The 12,553-nt window shown below is 46.7% G+C and overlaps 1 protein-coding gene across 1 annotated transcript; it reads left to right on the forward strand.

The window, feature by feature from the left end:
• Nucleotides 1-2,090: 2,090 nt before the first annotated feature.
• Nucleotides 2,091-12,243, forward strand: MALSU1 (mitochondrial assembly of ribosomal large subunit 1). The gene is made up of 4 exons (XM_073581422.1): nucleotides 2,091-2,341; nucleotides 5,335-5,513; nucleotides 6,720-6,801; nucleotides 11,416-12,243. Exons 1-4 carry the CDS (start codon nucleotides 2,140-2,142, stop codon nucleotides 11,571-11,573), a joined length of 621 nt encoding a protein of 206 aa, XP_073437523.1. The 5' UTR covers nucleotides 2,091-2,139; the 3' UTR covers nucleotides 11,574-12,243.
• Nucleotides 12,244-12,553: the final 310 nt, after the last annotated feature.

Consider the following 12,553-nt stretch of genomic DNA (forward strand, 5'->3'; position numbering starts at 1 on the left):
TTTATAGCTCACGGGGTACGAATGACGATGTGACCCATTTACCGTACACTTTTGGAGCTTTTACCGACCAACGCGCTAAACGTAAACCCCTCAAAAAGGCAAACAAATAGGACAGGATTCATTATCGCATTTGTGCCTGTTTTTTGTAGAGTTTTTAGTGTTTTGCGCCTTTCTTTTGTTGGAGCCATATTCATCTTTCTGGTTTTTTTTTTTATGTTTTCCTCTTTTTTTTTTTTAACTTTCCCACTGTGTGTGGAGTTCAGGATTACCAGATGCTTTCTACTGATTGATCATTTGCAACTTTTAGAAAAGTGGTATATTTTGACTGTGCCGAGCGAGCTGTCAATCAAAATGCTGGGACGCGCTGACAACCCAGAGTTTAGTGAGCGGTGCTCGGAACGTAGACTGTACCCGCCCCGTGCATGTCCCTGTGACTCAAAGCCGGCGGCTCCCCAAAGGAAATATATTCATGTTCTTCCCAGTAGCCGCAGATCAGTAAGGACCCACGGGTGTTACAGTAAGGGTGGGCACCCTTTGGCAAGTTGTGCTGTTTCTCTGGCAATTTGTGAGGTCAGGTCCTGATGCTGGGAGTGACGGTTTAGCTCCCAGATGACGTTTCACTCCTTCGTCAGGCGTTTGATGGTGTTTCGCTCGATGCAGGAAATTTCACGTTTCTCAGCACTAAACTAGGCCAATCATGTCGTCTCCTCATTCATAAATGTCTAGTAGAAATGAGAGAGGAATGGCACAATGCAGAATTCTATAAAAAAAAAAGACCCCACGATTGTTATTTTATAAAATGAACAGATTTGGGGACGCTGTAATTGTAACGACCTGCACAACGTAGCGATCAGATTATTCGTGGGGATCAGTAACACTGGCGTAAAAAAATGGCGCGATTATTATTTTTTCTCAATCAAAACCCAGAAAAAATGTAATAAAAATGTAACACTGAGGCCGTGTTCACACGGAGCACAAATGCCGCATTTTTCCTGCAGGTGTCCACAATAACAAGCTTCATAGTTTTCGGTGCAGAGAACACTTCAGAAAAGCTTTGATTCAGCACTTTAAAATGCAACAACTTTTATTTATTTTTTTTACATGCGCTTTTTTTAAGGCTGCACACAGAAGCGTATAGAGGAAAAAAGGCACCAAAACTGCCAAGTACGTGTAAGGCCGGTTTCACACTAGCGGTTTTTTGCGCCTCATGCGCTATCGTGTGCATGCGCATCGCTCCCCTATCTTTAACATGGCGGGCGCATGGTATAGCGCTTGTACGCGTTCATTTGCGTTTTCGTGTGCTGCGTTTTTTCCAGGTGTGCGCCCAGGCGCTCCAGACGCAGCATGTAGCATTTCTCTTTGCGCCCAACTGCTGCCAAAAACGCATGCGCACGTTAGCGCACGGAATGCGCAAAAAAACAACATTACAGTCTACCGGATCGCACGCGTGCGCTAGGACATGCGCACGCATGCGTTTTTAGAGTTAACATGGCAACAAACTGGTTAAATCGCATGCGCAAAAAAAAGCAAACGCATACAAAACGCTTAATGCGTTTTTTTGTATGCGTTTGGAATGCGCATGAGGCGCAGCGCAAAAACCCACTAGTGTGAAAGTAGCCTTAGGTTGGACATTTAGACCGTGTTCACATGTAGGGTAAATGCTCCATGTTTTCCGCTAGATTTTTGTACCATTCAAAGAATTCGATTTATTTACTATTTCTGGAAGATGGGAAAGAATAAAACACACATCGGCCCCGGACCGAGGACTCCGGCCGAGAACTATTGCTGTAGGCTGCGCGGTGTGCCCAGCTCGGCCACTAGATGGCAGCACACAGTTTGGGCTGTAATTACAAACCACTTTGTAATGAAAACGTCTGTATCAATTCATGGGGAGAAGAAAAAACCCTCGCCATCCAGCGGTACACTCAGGAACTGCACCTCCCGTAACCCGGCCCTATCCCCCGCATGTAGGCGCTATATACATATTGCTAATGTCATGGGATTCTATCACGTGCTTAGTTACCGAGCAGCCAATTGCTTTGATGAGTGCGGCGTCTTGGCAACCAATAGCCGCGCAGGTTCTTGTTAGGTCAGGACACCGGAAGGTTGTAATGTGCAGAGCAGGAAGCAGCGCGTGAGATGTGGGCCCGGACACTGGGCCGGTTGTGTGTCCTGCTCTCTGCACCGGGTGGACGGTCCGGGATAGTTTCCAAGTTACACCCCGGATTATGTCGGCACCATGCTGCTGTGTCTGCCAGGTGGACGTGTCCACTCCTGAGCCAGAGATACAGCACACACACGGCGGCGGGTCCTGGCGGCACGGAGGACGCTCCCCAGCCCGGTATACTCACGTTATATGTGACACATGACAGCCGGGGCGCAGCATCTGCACAGTGAGGGGGCGACACGGATTATTTTTGTATTGCCCTCCTGTACGATCCCGAGTGCTGCCCTCCTGTACGGATCCCGGGTACTGCCCTCCTGTACGGATCCCGGGTACTGCCCTCCTGTACGGATCCCGGGTGGGTGCTGCCCTCCTGTACGGATCCCGGGTGCTGCCCTCCTGTACGATCCCGGGTGGGTGCTGCCCTCCTGTACGGATCCCGGGTGCTGCCCTCCTGTACGGATCCCGAGTGCTGCCCTCCTGTACGGATCCCGGGTGCTGCCCTCCTGTACGGATCCCGGGTGCTGCCCTCCTGTACGGATCCCGTGCGCTGCCCTCCTGTACGGATCCCGTGCGCTGCCCTCCTGTACGGATCCCGTGCGCTGCCCTCCTGTACGGATCCCGTGCGCTGCCCTCCTGTACGGATCCCGTGCGCTGCCCTCCTGTACGGATCCCGAGCGCTGCCCTCCTGTACGATCCCGAGCGCTGCCCTCCTGTACGGATCCCGTGTGCTGCCCTCCTGTACGGATCCCGAGCGCTGCCCTCCTGTACGGATCCCGTGCGCTGCCCTCCTGTACGGATCCCGAGGGCTGCCCTCCTGTACGGATCCCGTGCGCTGCCCTCCTGTACGGATCCCGTGCGCTGCCCTCCTGTACGGATCCCGTGCGCTGCCCTCCTGTACGGATCCCGTGCGCTGCCCTCCTGTACGGATCCCGTGCGCTGCCCTCCTGTACGGATCCCGTGCGCTGCCCTCCTGTACGGATCCCGAGCGCTGCCCTCCTGTACGATCCCGAGCGCTGCCCTCCTGTACGGATCCCGTGTGCTGCCCTCCTGTACGGATCCCGAGCGCTGCCCTCCTGTACGGATCCCGAGCGCTGCCCTCCTGTACGGATCCCGTGTGCTGCCCTCCTGTACGGATCCCGAGGGCTGCCCTCCTGTACGGATCCCGTGCGCTGCCCTCCTGTACGGATCCCGTGCGCTGCCCTCCTGTACGGATCCCGTGCGCTGCCCTCCTGTACGGATCCCGTGCGCTGCCCTCCTGTACGGATCCCGTGCGCTGCCCTCCTGTACGGATCCCGAGCGCTGCCCTCCTGTACGGATCCCGAGCGCTGCCCTCCTGTACGGATCCCGAGCGCTGCCCTCCTGTACGGATCCCGGGCGCTGCCCTCCTGTACGAATCCCGGGCGCTGCCCTCCTGTACGAATCCTGGGCGCTGCCCTCCTGTACGGATCCCCTATACTGCCCTTCTGTACGGATCCTGTATACTGCCCACCTGTATGGATCATGGGTGCTGCCCTCCTGTACAGATCCTGGGCACTGCCCACCTGTACGGATTCTGGGCACTGCCCTCCTGTACGAATCATGGGCACTGCCCACCTGTACGGATTCTGGGTACTGCCCTCCTGTACGAATCCTGGGCACTGCCCACCTGTATGGATTCTGGGTACTGCCCTCCTGTACGGATCTTGGCCCCACACCGAAAGATCACTTAATGGTCACTAATATGCTTACAACAAAAGAGTGACCCCATTAATTCTTCCCAGGCAGGACAGTGTTCAAATAAGCAAGTTAGCAATGAATTCTCTTTTTCGGTCTTGAACCGTTCTCCTGTGTCTGATATTTTATGTATTATTGGCCACCGCTGCTCTTCTTATAGCGATGACCATACATGTAATGCTACTAATACGTTTTACACTGAGGCCAATCGGGAACCGAGGAGTAGCCACCGTTGTGCTGCACATTAATTTCTACAGATCTGCCCCTCCCCAGGCAGTTGACGAGGAGCTACATACCCTCCCTGTCTGACCACTGCTCACCTTCCCAGAGATCCTCATATTTCCCACTTCTGTCACCTTCCAAGTCAGCCAGCGGAGTCTGCTGACCCCAGGGCTCTGGTCAGGCTGCCACTGGATCAGGGTCCTATGAGTCTTTTTGCTCAACTCTAGTGTTGGGTGATGATGGGTTGACGCTGTTGAGTTTTAGAAATGAGGATATATCTGATGAAGAAATGGCTGACAGTCGGCCGCAATGTAGAGCCAGTGTCAGTCAGGGCCGGGGCGCGGTTACTGATCTGTATACTCACAGCAGTGACTGAATGCTGGCGGGGAGAATAAAGATAATTTTCTCCCTGCTGCATTCGGCTGTGTGCATCTACCGGTCAGCCTCATAACGCTGTTAACCTGCAGATTAACCCCATATGTGCAGGTTAACAGCGTCATTCCTCGTGACAGCTTCCCTTTAATGCCTCCTTCACACGTCTGTATAAACCCGTACATGAAAAACTGCTACTGGTGTCATCCGTGTGTCCGTTTTTACCATTGGTGTTTTTCCGGTTTGGATAATTCCACGGCTTCTCTTACACTTTGCAGTGTTACACACGGACAGGACACAGACTGCACTCTGCTGCCATCCGTGTGCTGTGCGTGTTTTTCACGGACCCATAGACTTGTTTTGGCCTTTATCATCTGTGCTGCCCGAAAAACACGGACATGTGTGCAGCCCCATATGTTATCATGGGGATGTGTAGGATCTGTGAAGAAAACGGATAACATTCGTGCTGGAATCACGGTCATGGGCAGGAGGACTAAAGTGTCAGTCCACACCACCATATATAAATGGATGATTGTGATTGATTGACAGTTCAGACCAGCGGCATGGTTGTGCCGCTGACTCAAGGTTTGCTCTCTGATGCTGTAAGCAGAGGCAGCGTCTCCAGCTTCAGAGGAGCTCCAAGTTCAATGATTACAAGCGCTATAGAAAAGAGCTTGTAAGCGCTCTGCTCCATCACTAGGCCTCATGTTATGGGGAAGGTATAGGATCCAGCTTGGCTGCACTTATTCCCTGTCTGGGAAAGATGGGTGGATAAGGCTGCACGGCCGACATAAGCATTACTGCTGTCCTGCACGTTGTAGATGTATTATTACAGTAATCTCTTGTGCGGTTTGTTGCAGATGAAGAGCTTCCAGAGTTTAATATTAAAGTACTTGTAAATTTGCTACGACAAGAAAACGGCAAAGATCTGTGTGTCATCCGAGTGCCCCCGGAGCTGAAATACGTTGACTATTTTGTAGTCGTTGGAGGAACGTCGACACGGCATCTCCAAGCTATGGCCCAATACATATTAAAAATGGTAAAGACTTTACCTACTGTGAACGTGGCTACAGAGCGGCTCCTATCACTAGTAAATACTTGTCTGACTGTGTCCCTCTATCCTAGAACAGTATATGATGTAAGTTGTAGGGGTCGAGAGAGCAGATATTTTTCTGAATTTCCTGTCTGCATTGTCCCCTCTAGTAACGGCAGTGTTGTACACTACTCAGACAATCCCTATGTTTCCTTGTTGTAAAATAACACCTATACTCACCTCTGGTGCCTTTCCAACAATGTCAGCGCTTGCTGTCCCGGGCATCACATGACATATTGGCCACTGAGATTGCGTGACATAATGTCACACGATCCCCAGGAGATCCAGCATCGGAGGTGAGTGTAAGTGTTATTTTACCATCGGCAAATGTAGGGATTGAGCTGAGGTTGTTTGAGTAGTGGACAATATTGTCACAAACCTATCGCCTCTTGTAACAGCAGTGTAGCCCCCTTTTTCTCCTACAGCAGTTTTGGCCCTGTAGTTTTCCCCCACTCTGCTATCCCCGGTAGTCACAGTGGTGTTGACCGGCCACACAACAGCGCACCTGGCTCACCAGCCCCATTCATGTGAGTAGAGCTTTGCTGCCGTTCCTCTTAGCTGGATGGTCGGAGCGCTGCTGTACGGGAGAGATTTGTTATACGGTTGGGAGAAATGGAAGTTCCAGCATTCGTCTAATGAAACATCCAAGTAGAACAGAATAGCCCATAAGGCTATATTCTGTTCTATTTGTTTGTTTTGGGTTTTTTAATGGCACCCACTAGCCAGCAAGGATCCTTTGCCATGTATTATCTACTGGACCATCATGTGACATGGTGTATCTTGGATATTTAATTCTGGGAAGGTGAGCTGGAAAAATGTTATTTTTCCTCCTGTATGTGGACCGCAGAAGTCAAAGCAGTGGCCTCTGTCATTCTCCAAGCTGTCGGACTCACATAATAAAGGCATAAGCGACTGATATGCTGTCATTTATTAGATGGGGAAAAAAAAAACCCCTTTAAATGAAGTTCCGCATTGTTTTATGTCCCTGCTTGTAGGCGATGATGATTTTTATTCTGTATACGTCCTTCTTCTGGACATAATGAGGAGTCCGTTATCCATAGTAATATGCATAGTTTATATGTAGATTGCATTTTATTGATGTGTGTTAATGAGAACTGTGGGAATGATAAAAGTTATATTTCTTGTTTTTAGTATAAGTTTCTGAAGGGAAAAAATGAGCCACACGTTTGCCTAGAGGGAAAGGACACAGATGATTGGATGTGTATAGATTTTGGTAAGAAGTACATTATTATTTAATATTTATCAACTTCACGTATCCTGTTTCTTCCCAACATTTTAAGCTATTATCTAGCTATAGAATAGGCATTAACTTGTTGATCGGAGGCGTTTTAACCTCTAGGAACATCAGTGATCTTAAGGGGGACCGGAGAGTGTGGAAATAACCTACATCACAGAGAGGTGATTTCCGCTGCACCATTCATTCTCTGTGGGACTGCTGGTGGAAGCAGAGTGCTTGTCATCAGCTTCTTGCATCAGTCCCATAGAGAATGAATGGCTCGTAATGTGAAGCCATTGTCTCGTTCCATGGGGGCATTTCAAAGCGATCCTGAGATTGGACCCCCATCAATTAGCAAGTTGTTGGCGAATAAGGGTGAGTACACAGAGTGCGGACTGAGCTGCAGATTTTCCCTGCGCAGATTTGCAGGTAAAACCGCTGGTAAAGTGACCTGTGGATTTGCCAGTGATTTTCTCCACACAAAGAATTGACATGCTGCGGATTTAAAACCGCAGCAAATCCGCTCGGAAAAATCCGCAGCATGTGCACTGCGGTTTTGAAATCCCATTGATTTGCATTGTACTGTACATTGCCTGCCGATCTGCAGCAGATCCGCAACAGAATCCGCAACGTGTGCACTAGGGTGACCGCAAAAAATCGATGTCGGAATTTTGTCCGTCTGGACCCCACAAAACGATTCCCCTTACCAGATATTGAGATAGCCAAAATTTGAGCTCGATCAAACGACGTTAACCCGTGCCGCTCGTCGCTCAAAGTTTGAAAAAATCCAAATTGAGGTATTTTAAGATTTAGGTATTTTGCATAGTCTGTTAGACTATAAAGAATGTGACAACAGCATTGCAGAAATAGCCCTGACCAAATTTTCGAACCATTTGTGGTATTTGAATGCAGAGTTGGTGGGATTATCGTTTTTTGATCCCACCATTACAGACAATGAAAAGTTGTTAATGGCTAATAAATTGCTCAGTAGCACAGATGAACCATCAGAGCACGCTAGGGTTATAAATCCCAAAGTTAGGAAAGAAAAATTAAAAGAGGTAGGAAGTAACCGACTTTAACGACCTTCTGACAAAAGATGAAGAACAAAAGCAATATGTCCTGCAAGTTGTAAGCAAATGCCGAGCATTATATTCTGACGTTTCAAAAACTACTTTAACTAAAGCTCTAGAATAGATTAGATAACTATGTAAAATTATCAACTCATGTACAGTCATGGCCAAAAGTATTGACACCCCTGCTATTCTGTCAGATAATACTCAGTTTCTTCCTGAAAATGATTGCAAACACAAATTCTTTGGTATTATTATCTTCATTTAATTTGTCTTAAATGAAAAAACACAAAGAGCAGGGCACTCCTGACAGTCCCAACCCGCAGAAGGTCAGTAGCTCCCCCAACGCAGGCCGTCACAGACTGCTCACACATGGCCACTCTGGGTGCTATTCAGGACGTCTGGGACCGTCCAACACACAGGCCTCACCGGGTGCTATTCAGGACGTCCGTCCCCTCCTGGGACCGTCCCACACACAGGCCTCACCGGGTGCTATTCAGGGATCCAATCTTACTCCCAGGATCTCCCAACACACCGGCCTCACCAGGTCCAAAGCCTACCACGTGTTCTTCAGGAAGGTAGCACACCTTCCAACATCTAGGCCTTCCACACATACCAATCAAGTCCGTGCACACTCCCCATGTGACCAGACCTCAGGCACTTTATATGGTACATAACCACACCCACAGGTGAGGTATGGATCACATGGTCATGACTTCACTGCAGGTCCTTTTACACACAGCCACACACATACAGGCTTTATCTTGTGTTCAGACACATGCCCTTGGGTGGGTTTGTAGGTGACTGGACCCACCAATCTCTCAAAGTCACCTGGAAGCCTCCAATGTAAAACAAAACCATCAGCAGTAGATCTGCTGATTAAAACACATTCAGGTTTCCATCACAGGGCACCCACCCCTGTGATACATATTGGCCATTTACCACCCTGCCACTCACCATTTCCCCTTCACAATAAAGGTAACGTCTGCATTCATAACCTGGGAAGCCCATACAGCACTCACTAGCTGTCACAGGGGTCACTGCATCACAAAAGAGAAATGTTCTAAGTCATTTACACATCATTTTAAAATGAAATATTCTTCAAAACATATACAGTTGTGGCCAAAAGTATTGACAACCCTGCAATTCTGTCAGCTAATACTCAGTTTCTTCCTGAAAATGATTGCAAACACAAATTCTTTGGTATTATTATCTTCATTTAATTTGTCTTAAATGAAAAAACACAAAAAGAATTGTCCTAAAGCCAAATTGGATATAATTCCACACCAAACATAACAAAGAGGGTGGACAAAAGTATTGGCACTGTTCGAAAAATCATGTGATGCTTCTCTAATTTGTGTAATTAACAGCACCTATAACTTACCTGTGGCACCTAACAGGTGTTGGCAATAACTAAATCACACTTGCAGCCAGTTGACATGGATTAAAGTTGACTCAACCTCTGTCCTGTGTCCTTGTGTGTACCACATTGAGCACGGAGAAAAGAAAAGACCAAAGAACTGTCTGAGGACTTGAGAAACCAAATTGTGAGGAAGCATGAGCAATCTCAAGGCTACAAGTCCATCTCCAAAGATCTGAATGTTCCTGTGTCTACCGTGCGCAGTGTCATCAAGAAGTTTAAAGCCCATGGCACTGTGGCTAACCTCCCTAGATGTGGCCGGAAAAGAAAAATTGACAAGAGATTTCAACGCAAAATTGTGCGGATGTTGGATAAAGAACCTCGACTAACATCCAAACAAGTTCAAGCTGCCCTGCAGTCGGAGGGTACAACAGTGTCAACCCGTTCTATCAGTCGGCATCTGAATGAAAAGGGACTGTATGGTAGGAGACCTAGGAAGACCTCACTTCTTACCCCGAGACACAAAAAAGCCAGGCTGGAGTTTGCCAAAACTTACCTGAAAAAGCCTAAAACATTTTGGAAGAATGTTCTCTGGTCAGATGAGACAAAAGTAGAGCTTTTAGGGCAAAAGCATCAACAGAGTTTACAGGAGAAAAAAGAGGCATTCAAAGAAAAGTACACAGTCCCTACAGTCAAACATGGCGGAGGTTCCCTAATGTTTTGGGGTTGCTTTGCTGCCTCTGGCACTGGACTGCTTGACCGTGTGCATGGCATTATGAAGTCAGAAGACTACCAACAAATTTTGCAGCATAATTTAGGGCCCAGTGTGAGAAAGCTGGGTCTACCTCAGAGGTCATGGGTCTTCCAGCAGGACAATAACCCAAAACACACTTCAAAAAGCACTAGAAAATGGTTTGAGAGAAAGCACTGGAGACTTCTAAGGTGGCCAGCAATGAGTCCAGACCTGAATCCCATAGAACACCTGTGGAGAGATCTAAAAATGGCAGTTTGGAGAAGGCACCCTTCAAATATCAGGGACCTGGAGCAGTTTGCCAAAGAAGAATGGTCTAAAATTCCAGCAGAGCATTGTAAGAAACTCATTGATGGTTACCGGAAGCGGTTGGTCGCAGTTATTTTGGCTAAAGGTTGTGCAACCAAGTATTAGGCTGAGGGTGCCAATACTTTTGTCCGGCCCATTTTTGGAGTTTTGTGTGAAATGATCAATGTTTTGCTTTTTGCTTCATTCTCTTTTGTGTTTTTTCATTTAAGACAAATTAAATGAAGATAATAATACCAAAGAATTTGTGTTTGCAATCATTTTCAGGAAGAAACTGAATATTATCTGACAGAATTGCAGGGGTGTCAATACTTTTGGCCATGACTGTAGGTTAGCGTGCTCTGATGGTTCATCTGTGCTACTGAGCAATTTATTAGCCATTAACAACTTTTCATTGTCTGTAATGGTGGGATCAAAAAACGATAATCCCACCAACTCTGCATTCAAATACCACAAATGGTTCGAAAATTTGGTCAGGGCTATTTCTGCAATGTTGTTGTCACATTCTTTATAGTCTAACAGACTATGCAAAATACCTAAATCTTAAAAAACCTCAATTTGGATTTTTTCAAACTTTGAGCGACGAGCGACACGGGTTAACGTCGTTTGATCGAGCTCAAATTTTGGCTATCTCAATATCTGGAAAGGGGAATCGTTTTGTGGGGTCCAGACGAATAAGATTCTGACATTTTTTCCCCACCATATGAGATCCGGTCACCCTAGTGTGCACACACCCTAATGCTCCAAGTGTGGCGGAGCTAATTCCTGTATCCGAGACCTATTCAGGATCGGTTGCACATAGTGAAGGGGTTCACCCACCGCCTGTTAAATAATGGGACACCTAGGACCCTTATTTACCAATCTGATTTTTGCCCGGCACGTTTCAAAACTCCAGTAGACCCGAGATGATAGTTTCGCTCTGTCCATTTTTCATGAAAGCCGTTGCTGACTGCCACTTTAAAACTGAAGTCTAGGGGTGCAGTTCAGAAAAGGCTAACAGATTAATTTATGTACTTACATGAGTTATCTCTTCATGGTGTCCCATTGTGCACAAAGCAGATTTTGCAGTGTTGTTTTCAACTTAATTAACTACCGGTCTTCATATTTTTTTTTTTTTAAACTAGGGACTATGGTCGTCCACTTCATGCTGCCTGAAACCAGAGAGACCTACGAACTGGAGAAGTTGTGGACTTTGCGCTCATTTGATGACCAGTTGTCTGAAATACCAGAGGAGATTTTACCTTCAGATTTTACATTTGGACTACATGAGAATAAAGAGTGATAATATGTGTGTATATATATATATATGTGTGTGTGTGTGTATATATATATATATATATATATATATACACACACATGCACAGTTAAAGTAGGGTGCAGAGCCTCATAGGCACGTACCAAACCTTATGATTAAAGTAAAAAAAGTTGAAGCAGCGCTCCATGATGCAGTTATAAGGTGCTCTTTCTTTGTCCATGTGGCGACATTTCGGTCCCAGGTGCTGCTTGAGAAAGGTCTGCACCTAGGACCGAAATGTCGCCACATGTGCCAATAAAGAGCACCTTATAACTGCATCATGGAGTGCTGCTTCAACTTTGACTGTATATATACACATCAGTTTTATTAGGTCCAACAATTTGTGAGGATTATGCTTAAAATTGGTCTTTAAAAATAAAAAAAACTTCATTATTTTTTGTTATTGTGCTCCACATCGCTAAGTTTCCGGGTGCCTGCAGCCACAACCTCCGAACCTCCTGTAGATACATTGTCAGCTCCTGTTGACCTCATACACATTAGTACAGCGTTTCCCAAACTCCGTCCTCCTGGCCCCCAACTCATCATGTTTTCAGGATTTCCTTCATAAACTGTGTTCCAAATTATTATACAAATTGGATTTAAGTGTCCTAAAGATGTAATTTTTTGTTTTTCAAATAAACTCATAGATGGTATTGTGTATCAGGGCTCTTTGGATCACTGAAATCAATCTCAAACGCCTGTGATAATTAGTTTACAAGATGAGCTCAATTAAAGGAAAACTACTTAAGAATGATGTTCCACATTATTAAGCAGGGCACAGGTTTCAAGGAATTTAGGAAAGAAAAATGATCTCTCTGCTGCTGAAAAGCATCAAATAGTGCAATGCCTTGGTCAAGAGATGAAAACATTAGATATTTCCGAAAAACTTAAACGTGATCATTGTACTGTTAAGGCTAGTTTCACACTAGCGTTTGAGCGCAGCGACGGCCTGCGCACGGCCGCCGCTA

This window comes from Dendrobates tinctorius, unplaced genomic scaffold, assembly GCF_039654945.1.
Source record: "Dendrobates tinctorius isolate UK_male_01 unplaced genomic scaffold, ASM3965494v1 ptg000070l, whole genome shotgun sequence".
Classification (NCBI taxonomy): Eukaryota; Metazoa; Chordata; class Amphibia; order Anura; family Dendrobatidae; genus Dendrobates; species Dendrobates tinctorius.

Excerpts from the sequence above, each read along its gene's own strand:
- MALSU1 (XM_073581422.1), top strand. The coding sequence starts at position 2,140 with ATGTGGGCCCGGACACTGGGCCGGTTGTGTGTCCTGCTCTCTGCACCG. Across the intron at positions 2,342-5,334 it reads GGAGGACGCTCCCCAGCCCG|ATGAAGAGCTTCCAGAGTTT; the intron begins GTATACTCACGT and ends GGTTTGTTGCAG. Across the intron at positions 5,514-6,719 it reads CCCAATACATATTAAAAATG|TATAAGTTTCTGAAGGGAAA; the intron begins GTAAAGACTTTA and ends TCTTGTTTTTAG.